Source organism: Sinohyriopsis cumingii, chromosome 1, assembly GCF_028554795.1.
Source record: "Sinohyriopsis cumingii isolate HCF-2022 chromosome 1, ASM2855479v2, whole genome shotgun sequence".
NCBI classification, from domain to species: domain Eukaryota; kingdom Metazoa; phylum Mollusca; class Bivalvia; order Unionida; family Unionidae; genus Sinohyriopsis; species Sinohyriopsis cumingii.
The window spans coordinates 111990325-112016955 of NC_142961.1; the positions used below are offsets into that span (position 1 = coordinate 111990325).

The 26631-nt window shown below is 37.2% G+C and overlaps 1 protein-coding gene across 1 annotated transcript in view; it reads left to right on the forward strand.

Annotated features, from left to right (window-relative positions):
* LOC149807624 (uncharacterized) overlaps positions 1-26631 on the forward strand; it is a 95262-nt gene that overhangs the window by 21191 nt on the left and 47440 nt on the right. Inside the window, exons 2-15 of the mRNA XM_089958211.1 lie at positions 6066-6206; positions 9028-9243; positions 9547-9831; positions 10112-10246; positions 11628-11765; positions 12446-12583; positions 13847-13984; positions 14305-14439; positions 14972-15109; positions 15520-15657; positions 16126-16263; positions 16523-16660; positions 17192-17324; positions 19506-19693. Of these exons, the coding sequence (XP_089814337.1) occupies positions 6066-6206; positions 9028-9243; positions 9547-9831; positions 10112-10246; positions 11628-11765; positions 12446-12583; positions 13847-13984; positions 14305-14439; positions 14972-15109; positions 15520-15657; positions 16126-16263; positions 16523-16660; positions 17192-17324; positions 19506-19693 (2199 nt within the window). The remainder of the gene's footprint in view (positions 1-6065; positions 6207-9027; positions 9244-9546; positions 9832-10111; positions 10247-11627; positions 11766-12445; positions 12584-13846; positions 13985-14304; positions 14440-14971; positions 15110-15519; positions 15658-16125; positions 16264-16522; positions 16661-17191; positions 17325-19505; positions 19694-26631) is intronic.

The window sequence follows — 26631 nt, forward strand, 5'->3', positions numbered from 1 at the left end:
GTATAGTTTTGGTTTCGGACCAGAAAAATAAGTAAACGTATGGAATTTCTCAGACAATCTGATTTTAACAACTTCGCTCTTGATATCGGGTTCCAAATTAGCGCTTATTTCATATTTACATATGGCTTTGTTGCATCATTATCGTCTTCGATGGGCTCATGCATCAACTGAATTCGGTTTCCGTTTATGACCAGTTCCCGGCTCATTTCACTGCCGACTTTTTTAAAAAAAAAACTTTTGTCTTGGTCGACGTAGTTTTGACGAGGGCATCCGATAAGCAAGCGTCTCTTATTCTCTGGTTCTCTATGATTTCAGCCAGTTTTTAAACGATAGCACATCCAGTGACGGCAGCACCACGCCAGACTTCCTCATTGGCGTTAAACTTAGGGGATAACACGACTTTGTATTTGGCTCCAAAAATAACTTCACAAACGTCCCTGCAGAGCCTACAGATATGTGTAACTGAAATCGCTTTGAGAAACTCCCCTAGGGCGTTAATCTGGTTTCGTCGCGATGCAAAAGCCAAGGTCGAAAATTTGGTCGATGACAGTCATCGCTGAGCCGCCAACACCAGGTGTGACACGCATATCAAAAGATTGTAGGTTCAGGAAATTATAATTTTATGCATATTTAATTTGTATTTTTTGTTGGATTTTCTTAATGAGTGTATGCTATGTATATATGTATTTTGTACTTGATTTTGTCCAAAACATGATTTTGTCCAAAATCAAGTTCACCCTTTACTTGACCAGTAACATTTATTTTGTAAACAAGAAAATACACAGGTAATATTTCTCTAAGAGTAAAGGTTAAATATTCAGATCATTATATTTGTAGGTATTCATGTTTATTTGAATCTGAATCAAGGATATAGTGTTTATACATGATAATTCCTAAACTTGTTGACAAGTTTGAGTGTTTCAGCGAGAGGATGACATATATCCGGGCCACAGTATTGTGTCTTAGCTTTTTATATAATGTTGTTTATTTGAGAAACTACTCAGTCTTGCCTTAACATCTTGAAGCAGACTCAGTCTTATTGTTGTGTTCAGTTTTTGATTTTGTTGATTTATTTATTCAAATTATTTTTCGCTGGAAATACAAAGTACTCATCAATTACATTCTTGGACAGAAATATTAATTTAGAATTGTAATGAATTTAGACAAGGACATTTTTGGATTAAGTTATTATGCTACATGAAAAGATTGTTAGCACATTATCACAATCCGGGCCACTGGCACATTAGCATAATCATTGCTGTAACGGACAAGTCCGAGAGTTGTCGTGGTCTCGGCCTCAGCAGTGTTGTGGAAAATTTATTCGATTTCTTTTCTGCGCTAATGAACAACGCCGTGATGCTGTTGTTGACAACTATCATTTGCCAGTGGCACCTTATACGCTATCATCGGCGTGTACAAGCTTTCTTTGGACATCCAAAAATGCCTCACATGGAAGAAAAATACCGAGGTCACCCACGCAAGCACGTTTGGTGCGCCTATGAACAATCACTGGATCACATCGCCAAGATCATTTTCGTAGTATGCCGTATAAACAGGTCTTATCGTGTTGATCTCACGCACGGGACTCACGCGTACGCGTACTACCATCACAATATGCATAAATTGTCAGGTCCATATCTAATTTACAGTTGTATTGTCTTGATGTTTCGTATTCCCGTGTTGGTCCAAGATGTGCATGTCATATTCCACAAGGGAAAAAAGTAAATGCATACGTTCAGGATTGTAACATGGAATATACACGGAGTAATCGGTATCAGACTACTCACTAGGACCCGAACAATATATAACCTTGAGAGGCTTTGCTAATGCTGGAGGCTCTGTAACTACCACTGCTGTCGTCGTATGTTATATTAACCCGAATCGTCGAGGTGATCCTGACAATGTTTGGTGCGATATGGCATCCAGGCCCGTCGGATCCTACGCGTATGATTAGTTTCTCAGTAATATCTTCAGGTCAGTCAAGAACCGCGCTCAGCAATGAATGTGTGATATGAATCGCGTACGATCTATGTCACTGAGATTGCCGTGCTGAGTGTAGTTTCGTGTCAGAAAACGATGTGAATTTCGGATTTCTTTCACGTGATTGTATATATTTGGGTGGCAATCAGTGTCGTATTTTCAACTACGACATGCTGCATCATGGCACTGATTTTGTAGAGCGCACGAAGCGTTGCCTCATAACTCATTATCGGTATTATATACACCATTGAACGAGTTCGTCGATGAGCGAGCTGAACGTTCCCATCTCCATGATGTGGTCGGTGAGCAGCCGCTGACAAATCTATGCAGCTTCATTGCTTACTTTTCGCACGTTGTTGTTGGCGCGAAAAGACCCAACGAGAGTGTAATACCAGTGCACAAGTTTGCGCATATGTTGTTGTTCTGCAGACGCGCAATCACCGATGGGCAAACGCGCTTTTTTGGCACCTTCATTAGCAACTTCTTCCGGATTCAGATTCAATATTACTGAAAATTTGTTAAAGCTACGTTAAAAATCAGAATCACGCACAGACGCACACACACAATATTTTCAGCTGCAGACTGGGTCGCTATCAATAATTGTACTAGAATCCAGCCAGATGCGCCACGGAGGAGTTAACATTTTTCGGTAGCTGCACAAACATGCCTTGCGTGACCGGGGCGCGACCTGCCGATCGTGCGAAGTAAAGTGCGAACTCAAATTAATTCATCAAAGAAAAATTCCCGATGTCTTGCCATATCTGTTACTGTAATATGAAACCAATATCATAAACTGCGTGCTCATCGTGGAAGCGATTTGTTTACTTCACAATAATATGTTGGTTTTTACCCCCTCTTTTATAAATTTTGTATACTCCTTGAGAGTCATTGTATCCTGCCATAACAATGTTAAATGTATGTACCCAAATGATAAAATATTACCTCAGAATGTTTATTCCTTTTGTGATTGTAAATGTTGACCAGTGATTTGATTTTATCTCCACTGATTAGTGACTTCGCCTAATAATATTGTAGCAGTTGTGGGATTTTCATATTGCACCTTTGTGTGGCCTGTGATTTACTTTCATCAATAAAACTTTGTGCTCTTGTCTGTTCTATAAAACAAAACCATATATGGCCCCATTGGCTTTTCCATCGAGCAGTAGTTAGAAACGCTGGGTGGATTTAATTTGTACGATGGTGGCGAGCGAGCGGACCTGCATTCATATCCATATTAGTAACATAAATCTAAAACGTACATTATCTTACTGAGGTTGTTAAATGCTACAAAAATAAAAAATAAAAAAAAAAATTTCAGTCATAAATTGAAATTTGCGCAAATTGCCATTTCGAGTATTTAAAAACTTTTATGGTTCTCATGAATTTTTAATATATCATCCTCAAGACTATGAGCCAGTGAATCGCTAGTACTATACGCTGACCTACCAATCTATATTTCAGCAGTCAAATAAAAAAAATGGTTTTAAATCACGCAAAGAAAGAGTTGAACAGAGCTAAATGACATACTGTCCGACATGGTAAGTAACTGCTGATGTTGTCCTTATATTCTCGTATCACTTTAGCACTTTTAGATGTTCATGATGAATACCCAGATGTATGGGATAAAGGAATTCTAGTACATAATCTTACGAAAGGTAATACTGATGAAACTATATACTTTTAGAAGTATCACAGTTGTTAATACTTAAGGAGATATGTATTCGAATGCAATGAATATGAATGAAAGATTATGTAAATGGGAGGGTAATAAGTATACAAGAAATATTTGACAACCAGTATACTTTCCAGACGAAAACATCTACTATAGATTGTATATTTTTCCTCAATGCACTCATCATTCATATATATATATATATATATATATATATATATATATATATATATATATATATATATATATATATATATATATAGAGAGAGAGAGAGAGAGAGAGAGAGAGAGAGAGAGAGAGAGAGAGAATTACAAATATACGCAAAACAGAATGGAAAGTGCTACCACAGGGATAGCACTTTCCATTATGTTTGGTGAATATTTGTAATTCTCTAAAATTAATTCGATACACCCTGATTTCGGTCGTAGGAATCAAGAATGAGTGTGTAATCAGACGAGAATTGCTAGATCGACATGCGAGTGTGTAAGCTACGCACGAGTGCATATACCACCGACTTCTTTTTATCACCTTTCATGATGTGTGCTTAGTCGTGAGGGAAAGACGATGGGTGCTGTTTACCCGCGGACCTGGGTTCTAATCTCCATAGAGTACGAATTAAATATTCTCATACACACACACACATGGCGGCGAGTATATAATGAGTGGGTGGATGGTGTTCTTGATATCTATAATTCTGTAAAATTCTTGTGTAAGAAATAATAATTTTTTTTCGGATTTGTTGATGCCTGTTTTTGTTATGAATAACAAAATAGAGAAATGTTCGCGCTATAAGTGGACAGGTATTACAAACGGTGCTGAATAAATGGAATCGCAGTTTGATTCCCCGTTTTGGAACCTTAATGGAAAAACTCGTGAAACAAAAAATATGTTTTTTTAAGGAGACAGAAAGACAATGAACCACTCCATTACAATACTGAATTATTAGAAAATACAGAATCATTTAAATGCCTTAGTTTGCGTTTATTCAAAGATGATTTCTGGATAATAGGTGTAATATTAGAGTTGTACAAAATATTGATCATTTTGCTTGTTTGTCCATTGTATAAAGAATTTAAATTAAACTATTTGCCACGATATTATTATTCTTCACCGAATATAACAACATTAAAACCAATATCTGCAGATTCCACAAAAAAAACAACATCCTCAATGCTCTGTGGAAATTTTTAAACTTTCCACAACAGAAAGGATCAGAAAATAAATAATTTTGTACTTAATGATCAGACAGCATTTTAAAACAGATATAATTAATCATAATTTATTCACGAAATGAAATCAACCTTATATTTAATACTCAACATAATTACGTTACTCATCCTCTATAATAAGACATAGTTGCATCATCAGGTCTGTAGCAAGACATGTTTGCATCCTCATGTCTGTTGCAAGACATGTTTGTATCCTCACGTCTGTAGCAAGACATGTTTGCATCATCATGTCTGTAGCAAAGCATGTTTGCATTCTCATGTCTGTAGCAAGACATATTTGTATCCTCACGTCAGTAGCATGACATGTTTGTATCCTCACGTCTGTAGCATGACATGTTTGTATCCTCACGTCAGTAGCATGACATGTTTGTATCCTCACGTCATTTGTTTATGATACCCTAGTCTTACACAAAGACTTCAAGTGTGTACTTATTAGGAAGAAGGTGGATGTTCCTTTAGCATATTTTCTTTCGCCGTACTCTTCACATTATTGTACAAGACTTTACGATTCAAATTTAAGCCTTTTCTAAATATAAATTATTACAAATTATATTTTGTTGCTTTTCTTTACCATAGTTAAACTACCGAGGTTTTGGGACTAGTAATATGGCTAGCTTTTTATGATTATTTATTGATCGAACAAAGTTTTATAGCTTGGTGAAAGTTTTCCAGACTTTCTTACAACATGTTTCAATCGTTAATACCAGCTAATTCCATAGAAATACCAGCAAAATATTTTTACAAGTGGTCACTAAAAATAATACCACCTTTCTTATCTTTGAATGGTTACCCAATACTGAAATTGTCGTCTAATTTCGATAGATCTGCATCTGTACGGATACCGTACGCACTTGTAGGGAGATCGATGAAGAATTTCGCAAGAGTATGCTTATTAGAGACTGCTTCATACGCACGTCCTCTTTTCCTTTTTTTTTGGTATGAAAACTCCTGCCAACAGTTTTAAAATACATTTGATATAAATATCAAAATAAAAGACTAAGTTTGAAAGGAGAAAATCTAGAAGTAAATGTTGGAAGAATCTCGCTCATCTGGTACATTTTAAATGATTTTTAAATAAACCAGTAATACATTCCTGAAATGTCTATTGTCCTTGTTAGTCCCGATATTTTGGATCTACAATATAAGTACCAGAGTAACATATTATGATCACTATTATCCCTAGGTGCTTGTCCTGCCGGATTCTATGGACTACGATGCCAGTACCAATGTCACTGTCTGCCAGGGACGCAGTGTAATGAAACAACCGGCACTTGCCCGTCCGGTTGTTCTCCAGGTTGGACAGGAGCACCCTACTGTCAAACAGGTAGGTAATAATTTCGTATGCATTTAGTCCGTATTGAACAAGTTCGCTTTTATAAAAGCAATGCTCATGTATAACCCAGTACATAAATTACTGATTCTTTAATTGGGAAAAATGCAATTATTATGTCATCCGTGTGTAATCTAAAGTTTAAGTAGTCTGTTGAGACCATTTTAAAAAATTAGTCTTGCAACCAGTATTACTAAAAAACATCCTTAAAGAAAAGGTTTTACAACCTTTAATTAAATCTATTTTGTTGTAATTGTATCATCCAGTTAAGCAAAGCCCACTCAAGTACAGTTTATAAGGCTAGCACTGCTCTCATTTCCATTGTAGGGTTTGAAAACACGTAACATAATAATCACTGTCCTGAATGTTGACCAGTGGTTATGAAGTTTCGGACAAAAGTAAAATACATAGATAACTTTTGATTAACAAACCATTGGTCAAGAGAGATGATCAGGAAAAGGCAGGTAATTTGTATCGGTCACTACATATTGTGACTATTTCTATAAACCTTGAAAAATAGTCGTCAACCGAGCTTAATTTATTCCATATAAGGTAATGGAAGTTGTTAAATTTATGAATGCATAAATAATGAAATACAATGTATATTTCACAAAAATGTCAAAATTACTTCCGCTCATTGATGTAGTTGTTAGTTATATTGGTTTTTATACTGCCTTTGTTTTTTTACGACCTCAATTTACATTGTATACTTTTGTTCTTTAACTATTTTACCAATGATAAAATAAAAATTACAAAGAAAAAATAAAGTATAACAGTTCAGAATTCAGTCTGACTAATAGCGTATGCGTCTTCGGATGGTCAAATGTAGGACTGGCTGTAATAGTGTATGCATCAGCTGATGACAATCTTGATTGATAGGGTTTTGCCATTTTTCGGGGCGCCATCCGGATGTTTGGTGTTATTTTTTGCAGCTAAAATATGCGTAATGTTTCACAGGCACCCTAGTCTAACTGGGGCAATTCTTCACAAAACGTAAATGCGGATGGTGGGGGTATTGAGGGGGTATGCAAATGAAGAAAAAACTGTTCTCTGTAGGAAAGTAGAGGCGCACTAAAGAACATTGTCCCTAGAAAACAGAAAATGTCAACCTTCGAGCTGCCAATGTCTATGTGCAGTAGGTATTAGTACTTTAAGCCTTTTTTCCGGATTAACTAACACAGTAGGAGGTCTGGATCATGTATTATTCCAGTCGCTTTTAGAACGACATGTTCTATCCCTATCTGGAATAATCTACCAGCTATTGTTGCGAGCCCTCGACATGATATCTTTAAACCGGGAACTTAGTAATTTTATATTCTAAAATGTAATATATGTTTCCCTGCCTAAGAATTTTCAGCGAAATCTAAACTGTGTCGGTTGGGTAAAGATTCACGGGCTGCATCAGCAGCCGAAGCATTCTAGTCCAGAAAAGTGAAACTTGTATTGAGAAAATCACATTTCCTTTCTCTGTTCTTACTCTCTTTAAACAAAATACATTATATGTTCTCTTTACCTGCATATTAGATCGCTCCGGTGGCCTAGTGGTTAGAGCGTCCACATCGGATGCGGGAGGTCGTGGGTTCGATCCCCGTCCGAGTCATACCAGAGACTTACAAAAATGGTACTAACAGCTGCCTTGCTTGGCGTTCAGCATTAAGAGGTTAGTGTTAGGACTGGTCGGCCTGGTGTCAGGATAATGTGACTGGGTGGGACATCATGCTACATGTCTGCGGCATGATGCCCCAGTGCTAGACATCACTATAAACTGCCACATTGCAGACATCATAGCGATATGACTAAAAAATTGTTAAAGCTACTGTAGTAAATTTAGAGTATGTGCACTTGGTTGTAGTGCCCCGTTTTAAGCAGTTCTTAGATTTGTGTGATTACTTGTTTGATTATTGGAATTCGGCGCCATGGAAATATTCCTGGCCCGAACTAATGAGCTAATGAATAGGAGCAAACGTCACGGAGTGAAGTGTTAGTGTGTTTCCATGATGTTCTGGTTCACTAGTAGTGAATTCCGACCAAAACCGAATGAATGTCCCTGTAGTAAAATAGTGCATATTAAAATCTAGTGGTATACATTGGTAACGTGACTGCAAGGACAGTACTTACGGTATTAAACCGGTAAATTACACAAGGGCATAAATAAAAAGGGACTTGACAGACACCGTTTATGTCGCCATGTGGGCGAATATGGTGCAGTTATATCGGCGAAATGTGCCTGGAAAGCATCATTGACTGGCCTAAGGTGGCGGAGTTAAAATAGTTCCCATCGTTAGGGAGTACTCATATATGTTCTAAGGCGTGAACGGTTGGTGGTACGGAAACATAATGAAGCCAAAACACGCAGATGTACGGTTGATAGATAGTTGGCAGTTTGGTTTATCTGTGGTCTTGCATTAATTAGAGGAAAATTTAGGTATAGAATGGACACGTCGGGCTTTCTGATTTACAACTGAGGTTGTATGGAAGTCTTTGGAAAGTCGGGGAAACTTATGACTTCTAGCGAGAATTGCGCCAGGGTTTGACAACCGCTCGGTCAAGTAAATACCCGTGTGCGTGTAACACTACGTTAAAAATCAAAATCACATCACACATCACATCACGTATCCCTTTTTCTTTTTTAAAATGCAAGCTGTCCAAAAGATAATTGTAAAGCATGCCTGAACATTGAAAGAAGATAATTGTACGATTCAAAGAGTTTTAAGACTGAAATCATACTACTTCACCACAACAAGCCATGAAAACTAGGCATCGTTTCTCCAATACTTCATTAAAAAGATTTATCCATTTTTTATTTTAAAACCAGAAAACATAGCTATAAACAAGAGCGCGAACCAATATGGAACGTATTCCAGCTGGAACGCTTCAAGGGCTGTCGACGGCAATACAGATCAAGACGGGTTGAAGGGTTCTTCCTGCGCATGGGCATTGAACGAAGCAGACGTCTTCCAAACATGGTGGAGCGTGGATCTTGGCGCCAGATACTATATTCAGTCTATTAACATCTACTTCAGAAATGATGGTTAGTTTATATAGAACTAAACGAATCAGCCTTTCTTGTCTTCAAAAGTGGTTGCTTTAGATAAAAATCAATTAACCATTGCATTTTCAAAGGAAGTAACTTCCTAAAATCTCAGATGTTATGTCTAACAGAATATTTATAACTGAAAAAAACAATAACCTCATGTAAAATTAATGTTCACAATTTTGTTTATTATGTAATAAGTGCGAGTTTTGGGATTGTAACTAGAATGTAGATGTTAACGTATCAAGAATGGAAATTAAAACTGGTATATGATATAACAAGTGTGATGTTTATGTGCAGATATGGTAAGTGCAAACGGCCGACGAGCTGGAATGAGACTCTACGTTTCAGACATTGTCCAATCAGCAAATAACGAAGGGCAATGTTATGAGGACAACCTATTTGACAATATATACCCACCTGATATCCTTCAACTTTCGGAAGCGAACATGAAGTGTACTCAGCGTCGCGGGCGTTATGTCATCATCTTCACAAGCAGACCCGTGCGGGAACCCAAATACAACTGTCCCACTACGCCATACTCTTGCTGGGCAAACCTGGAGCTGTGTGAAGTGCAGATTTACGGTAAGAAAAAAAGTTATATGGAAATAATAACACTGTATATTTTTTTGTACACTGTAACAGAAAGATAAAGAATAAATAAGAAAGAAGAATGGAAACGACGCCTCGTTAAGGCTTCTCTGTTTTTAAGTACTAGTATATCTTTTTACTGATAGATGCGTTGATGTCCTTGTCTGTCAATTTAATAAGAATGTGGATTCATCATTGCATTTCGGATTCATCATGAGTAATTTCAGTATTGTAATAAATGGAGTAATGATGTTGCATCTTAACTCTACTCCAGCTTGCGCCAACGGTACATTTGGTAAACAGTGTCAGTACCGATGTAACTGTAATGGGGGAACTTGTGACCCAGTGACAGGGGAGTGCCCAAGCGGAATCTGTCAACCGGGATGGAGAGGAATACAGTGTAACCAGGGTATGACTGAAAATTTACACTTTAAACTATTTTTGAAGGAGCAAGTTTTAGGAATAAAATAAAGTATTAAAAACAAAAGAACTAAACAAAAGTACTTTTGTCTCTATTATTGGCAAGTATGTTTAGATACTACAAGAAGTGGGATATTTTTCTTATATTGAAAATCGGTTATATTTGACGCAGGAAAAAGGAAGATGGGCCTATGCTAAATAAATACAAAACTTAGTTCATATATGATGGAATAAATAGAAATTGACAGTTAGTTGATCTTTTGCATGAACTCCATGAACATTTTACATTTCTTTAACAATGTAGAGACGATGAAGCCCACACACTCTCATTTGTTTTCATGTTACACGCAAAGGACTAGGAAGAAATAACATTAAGAAAGCAGACAATGGAAGCAAAGAAAGCATTTGACTTTGACTTCATACTTGACTTGAAACAAATATATATATAAAAAATCCTCAAACACGAAGCACAAGTAAAAGGAGTACATAGATCTCAGTAATAGAGTTATCTGGCTATCACCGTTTTATCGCCATAGACAAGTTGTTCCCAAAGTGAGCGGTACCGCCTCCTTGTGGGCGGTGGGATTACCGAGGGCGCTAATGCTGAATAATGCTTTTTACGGGGTAAGGTGAGGGGGCGCTGAGGATAACCAAGGGGGCTGTGACACGAAAAAGTGTGGGAAGCACTGCTATAGACCCTTTGTTCATGGTATCATATGAGGCCATATTGAATGAGAGCTGATATATTTTTACTATTAGTTATGCCAGGTGTATGAATCTCAAGAAGCCATTTTAAGAAATACATCAACAGAAATAGTATATCCGACTCAGTCAGTAGCAGCAATTTTCTGATTTGTCTGTATGACTCATTAAAATGTTACTTTTGCTGTACCTACATAGAACCAACTGCAAGCTTATTTAACAAATATAAATTTATGACTGCTGATGCCTAATTGCGTTTCATGGTTAATGTGCTGATAATGACTTATATTTACACATACGGGGTCTGACGGTAGATAAATACTTTTGCTTTCTATTAGGGTTTATTATCCGCCTCTTAAACGGTTCCTAACAACTTCTTTGAGTACATTGTATATGGAAAGAACTACACAAAGTACAATAAGTCGTGTCAGGTGTTAACTGCGACGATAGCGTGACATTCTCTGTGCTCATGCTAGTGCATTTATTTCAGTTCAATATTTGATCTATTTCAGTCGAAATTAATACCGATACGTAGAAGTTTGACTCAGTGGTGCTGTCGACATTTACAAGTTACAAATGTCTCTTTGTAGTAGAAATATATTTCAATGTCCACGAATATTCAGTCACGTGGTTGGTAGTATTGACATACCTGTATGCACATCTTTTAGAATGTGCGATTGGAACATACGGTCAGAACTGTAGCAGTCTCTGTGGAATGTGTGTAGATGGCGCTGCATGTGATGCTGTAACCGGTAACTGCACTGTGGGGTGTGAGTCGGGCTGGCAAGGTCCAAAATGTGATCAAGGTTAGTAGAGTACTGTTTCCCGACTTTCAGGTAGTATGTTTCCTTTGCTCATTGACTTTTCCAATTGGGAAATCACATTCTTATTCCTTATATTTCCAATCATACTGTGTATTGACTAGTTGTATTTATTATTTATTTATTATTTAATTATTTATTATTTATTAAATTGTTTAGTTTACCTAATATCACCAAGACTTGGGTATTGGATGAAGCTAAATATTGTCCCTGCAACACACATTTGGACATTGCTCATTCCAAGAATAAAATGATACTAATGTTGATTAAGTGGTTCTTTTAACAAATAGGTCCTGGCTTAGGGCCCTGCGATCCAGTTGACAAAACGTTAGACCTTGCACACTAAAAGGCTGAGCCTGTTAACAGAACACTATTTTTATATTTTCTTTTATATGCATACATTTATTTAATTTGTTTTAAATGCGTAAGTTTCATTTTAATGTATAGGTTTAAATTGTCTTCTTTTCCAATTCGTTGCCGACCCTACAATATATAAATACTAGATATTTACTAACTGTTCCAGAGAAAAAGCATGTCTTTGTAAAATATACTTTTCACAACAATAAGACGTGATCATTTTCTGCACGGTACAAGCTACTAAATTATGTTTGGTATTCCTGTTCAATTACGGACTATTGCTGCAGTATCTGTTGTTTTTTATGCAGCTTGTACCGCCGGTTGGTACAGCCGGAATTGCATGATGCGTTGTGGGTCCTGTGCTTTTGGGGACCCATGTGAACCTAAGACTGGACTCTGTTCAAAGGGATGCCAGGCAGGCTGGAAAAACCTGGACTGTAGATATGGCAAGTTTTCACATTTTGTTTGCGTCACCTTTCGTTATAAATGATGCTTGCTGTTACATAGATCCATGGTGTATATTGGGCGTCATTAAAAGAGCTTGTCCTATGTTTATTGTACATGTTGTGATTTTTCAACTTTTATACATGTGTGTTTTCTTTTGCCTTATTGTTGGCATTGCGCACCCATAGAAAGTTCGAAACTTAAACAGAGATAGTCCTATATATTTTTAATCGTTCTGTAGAAACCTGCTCTTGTGTCGAAGTGCCACTCCATATTATTATGCTCAGTTCCATTTGCATCTTGAAGTCATATGCAAACATGGACGAAGATGAACTAGATTCGAATTTTCAAAGCTGTTACGCGATGACTCGTGTTGAGAAGTTTTACGTCGACATATACTATAATTGTTTTCGCTAATCTAAATAGTAGTGTTCAATCGAAAATGAATTGACTCGGAATATAAACATTACTTTTCGTTCTTTCACAGGTATGTGCCATTTATTAAGTTTTAGAACTTGTGTGCGTTTTGTATTCCAAACATAAGCGAAGTAGAATGTGAGCTTTTGTCATCACCTCTTTTTTTTTCTTGCTTTTATATGTAGGAATAAAACCGTAACTTACGTCACATTTAGACGGATCCCAGACACGGATTCGATGAGAGAATGTGCATTTTAGCAACATTTATGCGATATATTTTCATAAACATTTACGACCTTGATTTGTGGTATATTAATTACTATGTGAACGAAAGGCACGAGTTACCTTTTGTTGCCATCTAAAGATGTTAGGATGAATAATGGGTCAACTTGCTTAAGAGTTACAAACACCTTCCGTCATTATTTAATTGCATTTGTAAAAAGTTAGGAACGACTGAAAGACTTCTTTCTCTAAAAAAAGTATAGCCTCATTAATAAAGAAACGTATTCCTCATCTTAAAATGTACTGATGGCCAACCACCAAAGACACTTATTTTAGCCATTGTTGTTTTAAGTGCAGATATTGAAATATTTTTGTTGGCGACAATCACAGTGCGATCCATTCTAACTAAATAGACCGTATGTCATTTGCATACGCATAAGTTTATCTACATATATTCAACTATTCTGATACATTTTCCCTAAGCTTTGTATATTAATGTAATGTAGTTCATTATAAGAGGTGGATTTACGTACCTGCGTCAGCACATTTTTTTTTGCATTCCATTTGCTTTGCTTGACACCTTAGTTATTCTTTAAATATTTGAAAATAAATATTATTTAAACCAGAATGCGATCCAGGATTCTACGGCCAAAATTGTACCACGCCATGCGGCATGTGTGCAGGTGGCGCTGTATGTAACCACGTGACCGGAATGTGCCCTGGCGATTGTTTGGCTGGATATACCGGACAGAAATGCAACCAAGGTATATTATATTATTAATTATTTTCTTTACCCTGATTAGTGTATCCATTATATACCCCTGCTATGTAATTGTTGCAAAAAGATGCACACTTTTAGATTTAAGTCGCAAAAACAGTATGATTAAATGTCAAATGAATTAAATATATTTTCATTTAGCGAAGACGTCAAAGAAGATATTTTTTTTACAAAAACAAGTAGCTTTTATTGCATTCTCTGCTAATTTTAATTATTTGTTTAGGTAAGAGTTTATTAAATTTATCATCATAAATTATATAGAACATTGTGGTCTTAGTTTATTATGTATTCTTCTTCTTGTTTAAGTATGTTTGCCCGGCCATTACGGTGCCAACTGCTCTTTGGCCTGTGGCAGTTGTGCCAACGATGCTCCTTGTAATCATGTGACAGGAGAATGTCAGTCATGTGCTCCCGGATGGAAACATCTTCTCTGTAAACAACGTACGTTACAGAATAATAATTTCTTGTGAACACTATTCATTACATCATCGTATAAATATATTTCAAATAAGATGTGGAGATTATTTTCTAAAGTTTGTCCGCTTTTGTAAAATCAACGCGCGCTGCTATCATTTTAGGCACAATTACTATTACGCATTTTCCCCGTATTTTCATGTCAATGACATTTATTCGGTGATAAATATTCAGCTGAGAGAAGCGCAATAAAGTACACATATTTTGCAGAGAATTTTGGTTTTCCCGGAACCTCAGATATGTATAAACATCAATTTTGAAAAGAGTTATATATTCCAAAATATCATCATCGATTATTCTCAATGCAGCTATTTTAATGACAGAATCCAGCATTATATATTGAAGAAAAAGCTACAAAAACCCCTATGTGCCGCAGTATTTGAAATTTATTGGATGAATTCAAAATTCATATTTCTATTTGTCTAACACTTGGTGCGCTATATACATTCTCCGTTTCTTGTGTGACTATATATATATATATATAATTACCATCTTTCAGCCTGTCCAGCCGGTCAGTATGGACAAGACTGTGCACACATCTGTGGAAACTGTCTGGATAACGTCACATGTGAAAGTATCACTGGTGTCTGTTCCTCCGGGTGTGCGCCAGGATGGGACGGAAAAGAATGCAAAATCAGTGAGTAGTTAAGTTTATATTGACGTCGAAAACCGATGTTTTACATGTCCATGTTTTAGCGTACGATAATTTATGTATCTGTAATGATGTAATTTACCAAACTGGTGCAATGTTTATGTTTTGTTGTTCATTGCAGCTTCACTATTTAGAAAACGCCAAAATGCGATCTTAAAAAATAATCAGACGTAGAAATATATTTCAAAAAAACAAATAGTTCGAGTATTAAGTGTAAAGGGTGTTGAGAACTGAATTAATCCACATACAAAACTGCGAACCACCTCTTGAGAAATCATGTAATGTTGTTTGATCATGTAAGAATGGTGAAATTGAAAGTGCAGGAAAACACGAGTCATTTTTTAATCCATAGTAACAACATTACATGACTCGTTGAAGTTTTTTGTTTTATTCAGAGTGTCCTGTTGGAAAATATGGCGAGAAGTGTATGAATAATTGTGGAAACTGTCTGGACGAGGCACCATGTAATCCCATAACTGGAATTTGTTCGTCTGGATGCGCCTCCGGATGGTTTGGAGACGATTGTAAACAAGGTAATGTTTTCGTGAAAACGTATGTATGTATGTATGTATGTATGTATGTATGTATGTATGTATGTATGTATGTATGTATGTATACACTTCATGTCACTTTCGCTGAAAGTTTTAATACCATTGACATCGAGAATTGAATCCTGTTTGAGACAGCGTATTTAGCTTCTTTATCCCGAATGATGTTCGCTCTCTATTGTCTTGTCATGCAGTCGTCAGTAACGTAGAGATGGATAATAAAACATGTTTCTGAAATTTTGTAACTTTTTTTAATATACAATTATATTCACTTTAATTTATTTTTGCATGTAAAGACTGAAAAACTGCAGATAATGTTTCAAATACATGTGTTATGACAAAACAGCGAATTGCTTTAATTATGTTTATTTCATGCCACATATATCTCCATAAATACTGAATCCAACATTAAGAAAAATGTAAAATTCATATGAAGCTTTTATTGCAAATCAGTTTGTCCGGAAGGAAAGTTCGGACTGAGATGTCAGGAAGATTGCGGACATTGTCGTAGGAACAGCGTCTGTAACCATGTTAACGGCCGATGCCCGGATGATTGTGATCCTGGTTGGCAAAGAGATGATTGTAAATCAGGTCAGCTAAACCGATAACATGCTATGTTTCTGACATTAAATATGCTATATTTGTAAGTACATTAATTTTTTCTTACCAGTATATTAAATGATCAATGTTCACATCAGTTCAAAGATACAATTAAAAATATATCCAGGGAGGACATTTCTTAGAAAGAATATATTTGTAGATTATTATGAAATTGTCATGCATCGACTTCGTAATTTGTATTTTGTTAAATAACATAAATAATAAGTGTAATACGTATGTATTGTAACAGAATGTTGGAACAATACCTATGGCGAGCGTTGCCTGGAGACGTGTGGTTTCTGTGCCAATGGGACCTTATGTAACCACGTGGATGGTGTTTGCCCACATGGATGCGATGGACGTTTTTATGGTCCACACTGTGAGCTATGTAAGAAAAAGAATTTTGCTAATGCGTATTTCATGTTTCTTTGCAATATTTTAGAAGTAATCTTCTACAAATTTATCTAAATTCTTAAAACATCGTTTCATGTATTATCTGTACCGATTTGAGTATGTGTATATAATATACAATAATATAATATTTTCATATTTCATGGATTCTTTCGAAACCAATTTTAAAGTTATACATGATAGTTTTTCAAGTTCAGTGTTACATAAATAAAGTTTTTGTTCATCATGGAATGCATTTATGACTATATTTTTGGCGATGTATTATTTGTTCTTGTTCAAATGGTTTTGGAATTGCAAGATTTTTCTATCTTTAGTTCTAAACGAAAGACATATCTGTATTCTTGAAGAATATACACATTTTTATTTAGATACACATCTTGCTAATTTCTAATATGAAATATAAGATGGGGGATATGTGTTGAAAGTGTATTTGTTTAGTTGAATATAACGTTCTTGTGTACTGAAGTGTCGTTTGAAAATACAATTTGTTTTTTTCCCCAATCACCAGCAGCGTTGCGCGATGAAAACTTCGACGGCAGTAATGGCGGTTTAAAGGCGAACATTTGGGCCATTGTGGGAGGTGTGATGGGAGGTCTTCTCGTTGTATTTATATTCGTGATGGCAATGATCTGCATTAAAAGGTATTTCACTTTCTTCTGTCAGAAGAAAACAAATTTTTTGTTCCATGTACATAGATACACAGGTATATTACTAGTGTTTCTTCACATAGGGTTTCATTCCATGTTATCGTGTTCAGCACTGGAGTTAATTTCTAGACTAAATTATAAGTTAAGTCCCTGACCTGTAGGATTTCCATTCAGTTAAACATGAATCCTTTCAAGCCTTTTTCTTGTATGAACAAATCGTATTCGAACATTTTAACTGTATTGGATGACGCAGGTATCTTATATGACTATCAGAAGACCTTAAGAAAGACTGTACGCTGTCAAAATCATTGTTCCGTCTTGAAAGAGCAAAACTGCGCGTAACACTTTCGAGGGGCAATTAAAACAGTTTTTCAGATCAGAATGCCTTCAAATATTTTAACCAGAAATGACACTTACAGATGAATCTTATGATTTATGAGATCAGCACGTGAGGAACTGCGTTCACAGCTTGTGGATGCGCGAAAAATAACCATAAAGCTTGTAAATAAGTAATTAGAGACATAACCACTTCATCTGAAAAAAGTATTGACTTGTATCTTCTTTGAATAAATACTGAACTGTATCAACTTTGCATAAAAGAAAACTGAAAATTAACGGTGACAGGAAAAGTACATAAGGAACTACGAACGCCATGTGTTCTAGTCGGATGGACACCTGACCGATCTCAGGACTCGAATTTCGATGAACCTGGCAAACAGGTAGAAGGTATGGTCTAACCTCCGTTGTTATCATGACCTCAGTAGTTTAAAGGGGTTAAAAAGTTGGCCGAGTGGTCTAAAGCGCTCTCCGTTACGGATCACTGCCATCTCACCTCTGGCTGTGTGGGTTCGAGTCTCGGATTCGGCTAATGTTGGTATGTGAGAAAGCTTGCCAGTAGCTTCTCGTGGGTCGGTGGTTCTTTCTGGAGTTTTCCCGGGTTCTTTCTCCACCATTAATACTGGCCGCCATGCATAGCCTATCGTGTGCTGAACAATGGCGTTAAACCCTACAACAACAACAACTTACAAGAAAAGAAACGCCAGTGACCTATATATCACCTTTGACTTGCTTTGGCTAAATTTTGCATTGACCGCATCGCCACGTGATATTTGGCATGCTGTAATCATGCTATGCTACACAATCATAAACGTTTGTGAGAGGATGGATCTTGATAAGTACCACACTCTTTTTGCAAAAAGATGTCGTTGTGACCATTATTTCAGACTTCAGTTACTGTTTCAATTTTGCTTTTAAAGTTCATTTCATAACAGCCGTTCATTTACAAATGAGGAAAATTGATACTTGGATGCATGCCAGCTAGCCATACACTCTTACAACAAGAGAGGTCACTGTGACCCATATTGTATGCCTTACTAGAATAGTGTAAGTAGTTACTAGGCATGAAAGACAAATGTATGCATGCATGCAGCTGACGCTGAAACTGAAATTCATCCCTATCCTCACAGACTTGGGCCCCAGGTCACAACTTGGACACCCTTGAGAGCCCGGCCTCATAGCTACATACAAACTTAACTTTACGTGAAAACATACATTTATATATACAACTGACACTGATTTTGGGTGCTATCCCGAACATTGGGGCTTAGCCCCCAGGGGTGGTTCATAACTAGATAACTATTGAGATCAACAACCGATGACTCAATATATATTTATTTGGCATGGAAAATCAAATTTAAACATGCTGCTAACATTGAGCACTGTGTCAGTTCTTACCCATCCAAGGCACCGAGCTCTAGAAACTCTCCCATCCATGTGCATACTTACTGAGCATGAAAAGACGACGCACGCACAAACCAACTTGCTATTGATCTCAGGGAATCCCTTCTCGAGAACTCAAACGTCCTGGTGGAGGTCAATCATGATAACAAGGTTTGGAAAAGTCAACGTCTGAAGAACTTGCAACATAACCCCAATGTGCTGCATGGCACTTTTGGAAACGTTCGCATAAATGTATTGGACCTTACTCTATCATTAAGCCTCAGTTACATTATTTCTAGATAAAACAGTTGATACAAATTTCACACAATTGTTTCTGTATCTGGGCATGCAAGTGTAAAATTGTATTTTTTATAAGCAATAGAGTGCGTACCTTAATAATAGTTTTTGAGTCATTACTGTGTACTATTTTGCAACAGAAGTCTCTGTAAATTTCAGAAAAAGAAGGCCGCCATCACAGCCTAAACCATCCACACTGAGGAGGAATAATAACCACAGTAATGTGGAGATTGTACATCAGAACAATGCTAATCACAATGGTCATCTTGTTCCACCACCACCTCAAAAAATAAATGGCGCGCCCAACAATCAGGCAGTCACAGTCATACAGACTAGTGAGCCGCAAGGTAATATAACAAATATATATATATATATATATATATATATATATATATATATATATATATATATATATATATATATATATATATATCTGTGTGTGTGTGTGTGCTTTTTGTCCTTTTTCGTCATTAGCTCACATGTCCATAACGCCAAGAGAGCTTCTGCTGTGGTCCGTCGTTCGTCGCCTGTTCACAATTATTAATTACAACCTCTTCTCCCAAAAAATGCCTACCAAAATGACCAGATGTGACAGAAGCACCATTGTATGGATGTCTTTCAAATGATCACCCTCAGGGACCAGACTTTGCCTTATAATCCTGGATCAGATGTTCAACGGATTATTTCGAAGTTACTATTCTTGTTTCTTTTATAGTATTATAAACAATAGATTATTTGGAAGTTTCTAATCTTGTCTTTTTTTTGTCATAAACAGAGTCCGGTTTTAGACGTGTCGTAGCTACAATCGGAGTAACTTTTGTACTCGTTATGATATTTTTCTTTTCCAGGATATTGCTATTTTATATCCCACCAATGTTTGTTTTTTATAGGTATGAAGTTGGTATATGTTTATCGTCAATGGTAATATTGCATGCAATGTCATGTAACTTTTGAACTTATACGTATTGAGCATAAACTCGGTTTACACGCCTATTATTATTAAGAAGCTTGACATATTTTGATTGTTTAAAAAAAATCGTTTTGCTGACAACCGTAATGTTTGACGCGATTTGCCAGCAACGAAAAGTTGTCAGTCTCCATTAATCCCATCTGCTGTAACAGGTGTTACACTGTCCTCAGCAATCAAAAGTTGTCAGCCTACTTCAATACCATTTGAAGTAACAGCTGCTAGACCGTCCTCAGCAATCAAACGTTGTCAGCTTACTTCAATACAATTTGAAGTAGCAGGTGTTACACCATACTCAGTAATCAAAAGTTGTCATCCTACTTCAATACCATTTGAAATAACAAGTGCTAGACCGTCTTTAGCAATCAAAAGATGTATACTTCAATACCATTTGAAGTAACTGGTGTTACACCGTACTCAGTAATCAAAAGTTATCAGTCTACTTCAATACCATTTGAAGCAACATGTGCTAAACCGTCCTCATAATCAAAAGATGTCAGCCTACTTCGATACCATTTGAAGTAACAGGTGTTACACTGTCCTCAGCACTCAAAAGTTGTCACCCTACTTCAAAAACATTTGAAGTAACAGGTGTTGCACTATCCTCAGCAATCAAAAGTTGTCACCCTATTTAAATCCCATCTCATGTAACAGGTGTTACACTGTCTTCGGCAATCAAAAGTTGCCACCCTACTTCAATACCATTTGAAGTAACAGGTTTTACATCGTACTCAGTAATCAAAATATGTCAGTCTGCTTCAAGACCATTTCAAGTCACGGTTGTTACACCGTCCTCAGCAATCAAAAGCTGTCAGCCTACTTCAATACCATTTGAAGTAACAGCTGCTAGACCGTCCTCAGCAATCAAAAGGTGTCAGCATACTTCAATACTATTTGAAGTAACAGGTGTTACACCTTACTCAGTAATCAAAAGTTGTCAGCCTACTTCGATACCATTTGAAGTAACATGTATTACACCGTACACAGTAATCAAAAGATGTCAGCCTACTTCGATACCATTTGAAGTAACAAGTGCTAGACCGTCTTTAGCAATCAAAAGATGTCAGCCTACTTCAATACCGTTTGAAATAACTGGTATTACACCGTACACAGTAATCAAAAGTTATGTCTACTTCAATACCATTTGAAGCAACATGTGCTAGACCGTCCTCATAATCAAAAGATGTCGGATTACTTCAATACCATTTGAAGTAACAGGTGTTACACTGTCCTCAGCAATCAAACGTTGTCACCCTACTTCAATAACATTTGAAGTAACAGGTGTTGCACTATCCTCAGCAATCAAAAGTTGCCAATCTACTTCAATCCCATCTCATGTAACAGGTGTTACACTGTCTTCGGCAATCAAAAGTTGTCACCCTACTTCAATACCATTTGAAGTAACAGGTTTTACATCGTACTCAGTAATCAAAAGATGTCAGCCTACTTCAAGACCATTTCAAGTAACGGTTGTTACACCGTCCTCAAGAATCAAAAGCTGTCAGCCTACTTCAATACCATTTGTAGTAACAGGTGTTATACTGTCCTCAGCAATCAAAAGTTGTCCCCCTACTTCAATAACATTTGAAGTAACAGGTGTTACACTATCCTCAGCAATCAAAAGTTGTCAATCTACTTAAATCCCATCTTATGTAACAGGTGTTACACTGTCTTCGGCAATCAAACGTTGTCACCCTACTTCAATACCATTTGAAGTAACAGGTTTTACATCGTACTCAGTAATCAAAATATGTCAGTCTGCTTCAAGACAATTCCAAGTAACGGTTGTTATACCGTCCTCAGCAATCAAAAGCTGTCAGCCTACTTCAATACCATTTGAAGTAACAGCTGCTAGACCGTCCTCAGCAATCAAAAGGTGTCAGCATACTTCAATACTATTTGAAGTAACAGGTGTTACACCTTGCTCAGCAATCAAAAGGTGTCAGCATACTTCAATACTATTTGAAGTAACAGGTGTTACACCTTGCTCAGTAATCAAAAGTTGTCAGCCTACTTCAATACCATTTGAAGTAACAGGTGTTACACCGTACTCCGTAATAAAAAGTTGTCAGCCTACTTCGATACCTTTTGAAGTAACATGTGTTACAACGTACACAGTAATCAAAAGATGTCAGCCTACATCAATACCATTTGAAGTAACAAGTGCTAGACCGTCTTTAGCAATCAAAAGATGTCAGCCTACTTCGATACCGTTTGAAGTAACTGGCTACTTCAATACCGTTTGAAGTAACTGGTATTACACCGTACTCAGTAATCAAAAGTTAAGTCTACTTCAATACCATTTGAAGCAACATGTGCTAGACCGTCCTCATAACACTGGACAACAAATTTTTACAAAAGTCATGTTACTGAAATAAAATTAGTCAATTCTTATCAATTTTTATGTGCTGAACACGAATATGACAGTCAAATTGCAAAATTGGCTCTAGTTTTTTTGTAATCTGCAAGAAATTAATGTTTACATAACGAAATGCATTCCAATAGTAAAAGGTCAACTGTAATAGCCTACCTATAAAAAATCAAGTCATTGACTACATCTTAGATTTCTTCGCCTGTCTCTTGTACAGCTGTTCGGGAGCATCTCTGAGGAGTGTCCAGCAGTAGTCAGCCAGCATTGTAGTGGACCATTTTCCCTGGTATCTTTGTTCCATTGTTGCGATATCTTGATGAAAACGTTCGCCGTGTTCATCACTAACAATACCACAGTTGCTAGGAAAGAAATCCAAATGGGAATGAAGGAAGTGAATCTTTAGAGACATATTGCAGCCAAGTTTCTTATACTTCATCAACATGTCTTCTACTAGTTCCTTATAGTTTTCTGCCCTAACATTTCCGAGGAAGTTTGTAGAAACTAGGCGAAAAGCATTCCATGCTTGTTTCGCGTCACCTTCCAGCAAGTTGTTGAACCGGTCATCTTTGAAAAGCTCTCGAATCTGAGGACCCACAAAAACTCCCTCTTTAATCTTTGCTTCGCTGAGTCGAGGGAATTTTTCATGCAGGTATCGGAATGCTGGCAAAGTCCGGTCAATGGCTTTCACGAAGTTCTTCATCAAACCTAGTTTGATGTGAAGGGGTGGTAGCAAGATTTTCTGAGCCTCAACCAGAGCTGGGTGTTGGATATTCTTCTCTCCAATGGCTACATTCTGCCTGTGAGTCCATTCCTTCCTCATGTAGTGCATTTCCCTTGCTCGGCTATCCCACTCGCATAAGAAACACATGTATTTTGTATATCCTTGCTGCAGTCCCATTAAAAGGGCAACTACCTTCAAATCACCACACAGGTGCCAGCTGTACTTGTTATACTCAATGGAATTCAGTAGCTGCCTTAAGTTATCGTATGTCTCTTTCATGTGGACAGCATACGCTACTGGAATAGATGGAAGAATGTTTCCATTGTGCAAAAGCACAGCCTTGAGACTCAGTTTCAAAGAGTCCACAAATAGTCTCCATTCTTGTGGGTCATGAGTGATTTTTAAAGCATTCATGAGGCCCTCAATATCGGAACAGAATATCAGATTACTTTCCTTTCTGAAGAAAGGCTCCAATTGCTGGTGGCGCTTTCGATATGCAGTAATTGTGACATCTTCTTCTAGAAGATTCCATTGTTGGAGTCTTGATCCTAGCAATTCTGCCTTGTTCTTTGATAAGTCCAAATCACGAATCAGGTCATTTAGTTCTTCCTGTGTTATTCTGTGTGGGGTTGATGATGCACCACAGTGAAAATCTGGATCACTGCATGCTGATGGACCAGGAGAAGAACAGGTCGACTCACCTTTGTCTTCGTCAGATGAATCAAGAGAATATTCTGCTGGAGGTTCTGGAATAGGAAGTCCCTCACCATGTGGAACTGGTCTCAATGCAGACGGAATGTTTGGGTAGACTATTCTCGACTTCTTTCGCTTCGTTATTCCGCCGGAAAGAGGAGGAACCAAGCAGAAGTAACAGTCATTTAGGTGGTTGCTTGGCTCTCTCCACACCATTGGGACTGCAAACGGCATTGATGACCTTTTGCAATTCAACCACTGTGAAAGCTGTGTTGTACATGTAGCACAGCATATATGCGGAACCCAAGGCTTGTCTTGGTCACCAACCTTGCATCCGAAGTAAAGATGATATGCCTTCTTCACTTGAGAATTGATACTTTTCTTCTGGTTGGCAAATGTCACTTCCCCACAAATATAGCAAAAATTGTCCGCGGTATTAACACACTTTCGAGGCATTACTGTTCTTTATTGTACGTAAATGGATAAAATAATAAGTTTTATGTAACAGTAGCTTGAACTGTCTCGCACAACGTCTAAAATATTTTAAATGCTGAACCTATCTGATTGGGCTTTATATAGTACACTGCTTACGTCAGCTTCAGCAGCCGCCTGGCATTAGTATAATAGGCCTACACATGTCTAGTACACTGCTGACGTCAACTTACTTCAGCAGCCGCATGGCATTAGTATTGCATTGCATCAGAAAATGATGCAATCAACTGTGGATGATGTGAGCATGATGGTATTATGCAATGTTACATCATTATTCCGGATGTTGCTGCAGTCCTACTGGAGAAATTTACACAGTGAAACATAGAAAATGAGGTATATGAATATCTTCAAAACGAGAGCCAATACAAATTTTTCACGGTTATATTCGTGTTCGGCACACCAAAATACTACAGATTAGGGCCTTTTCAAGTCAGTAATGATTTCACTGTTGACCAGTGTAATCAAAAGATGTCAGACTACTTCAATCCCATCTCATGTAACAGGTGTTACACTGTCTTTGGCAATCAAAAGTTGTTGCCCTACTTCAATACCATTTGAAGTAACAGGTTTTACATCGTACTCAGTAATCAAAAGATGTCAGCCTACTTCAAGACCATTTCAAGTAACGGTTGTTACACCATCCTCAACAATCAAAAGCTGTCAGCCTACTTCAATACCATTTGAAATAACAGGTGTTACACCGTACTCAGTAATCAAAAGTTGTCACCCTACTTCAATACCATTTGAAGTAACAGGTGTTACACCGTACTCAGTAATCAGAAGTTATGTCTACTTCAATACCATTTGAAGCAACATGTGCTAAACCGTCCTCATAATCAAAAGATGTCAGCCTACTTCAATACCATTTGAAGTAACAGGTGTTACACTGTCCCCAGCAATCAAAAGTTGTCACCCTACTTCAGTAACATTTGAAGTAACAGGTGTTACACTATCCTCAGCAATCAAAAGTTGTCACCGTACTTCAGTAACATTTGAAGTAATAGGTGTTACACTATCCTCAAGAATCAAAAGTTGTCAGTCTACTTAAATCCCATCTCATGTAACAGGTGTTACACTGTCTTCGGCAATCAAAAGTTGTCACCCTACTTCAATACCATTTGAAGTAACAGGTTTTATATCGTACTCAGTAATCAAAAGATGTCAGTCTGCTTCAAGACCATTTCAAGTCACGGTTGTTACACCGTCCTCAAGAATCAAAAGCTGTCAGCCTACTTCAATACCATTTGAAGTAACAGCTGCAAGACCGTCCTCAGCAATCAAAAGGTGTCAGCATACTTCAATACTATTTGAAGTAACAGGTGTTACACCTTACTCAGCAATCAAAAGGTGTCAGCATACTTCAATACTATTTGAAGTAACAGGTGTTACACCTTACTCGGTAATCAAAAGATGTCATGCTACTTCGATACCATTTGAAGTAACAGGTGTTACACCGTCCTCAGCAATCAAAATCTGTCAACCTACTTCAATCCAATCTCATGTAACAGGTGTTACACCGTCCTCAGTAATGAAAAATTGCCATCCTACTTAAATACCATTTGAAGTAACAGGTGTTACACCGTCCTCAGTAATCAAAAGATATCAGTCTACTTTAATCAATACTTTAAGTCGACGTATTCTCCAGGCTGGTCTTGTCATGGGTGGGCGTTGCTAGCCATGGAATGTTATCAGCATTATCATAGACAGGAACGAAAACGACAGATACAAAATTAACGTCAAATATGGAATATATTGGGGAAACCATACACTTGAGTAGTTTGATGTATGTACTTATGCACTGTACATTATTGACTCAGTCAGGTTGATGTATGCGGTTACGTAATGCACACCATGGATCATGCATGTTTAGCTTCCTCGAGGTCGCCGGCCGGTAACCGAATTATAAAGGGTAAGCCACACCCTATCATGTAAATAAGCGGATACAACCAGGTCGCGGGCCGTATGTTGTACACAATTCGTGTTTATATTAAGGCACCAACGCTGCTGATACGTGCAAAAAGTCGTATATGTCAAATCATCT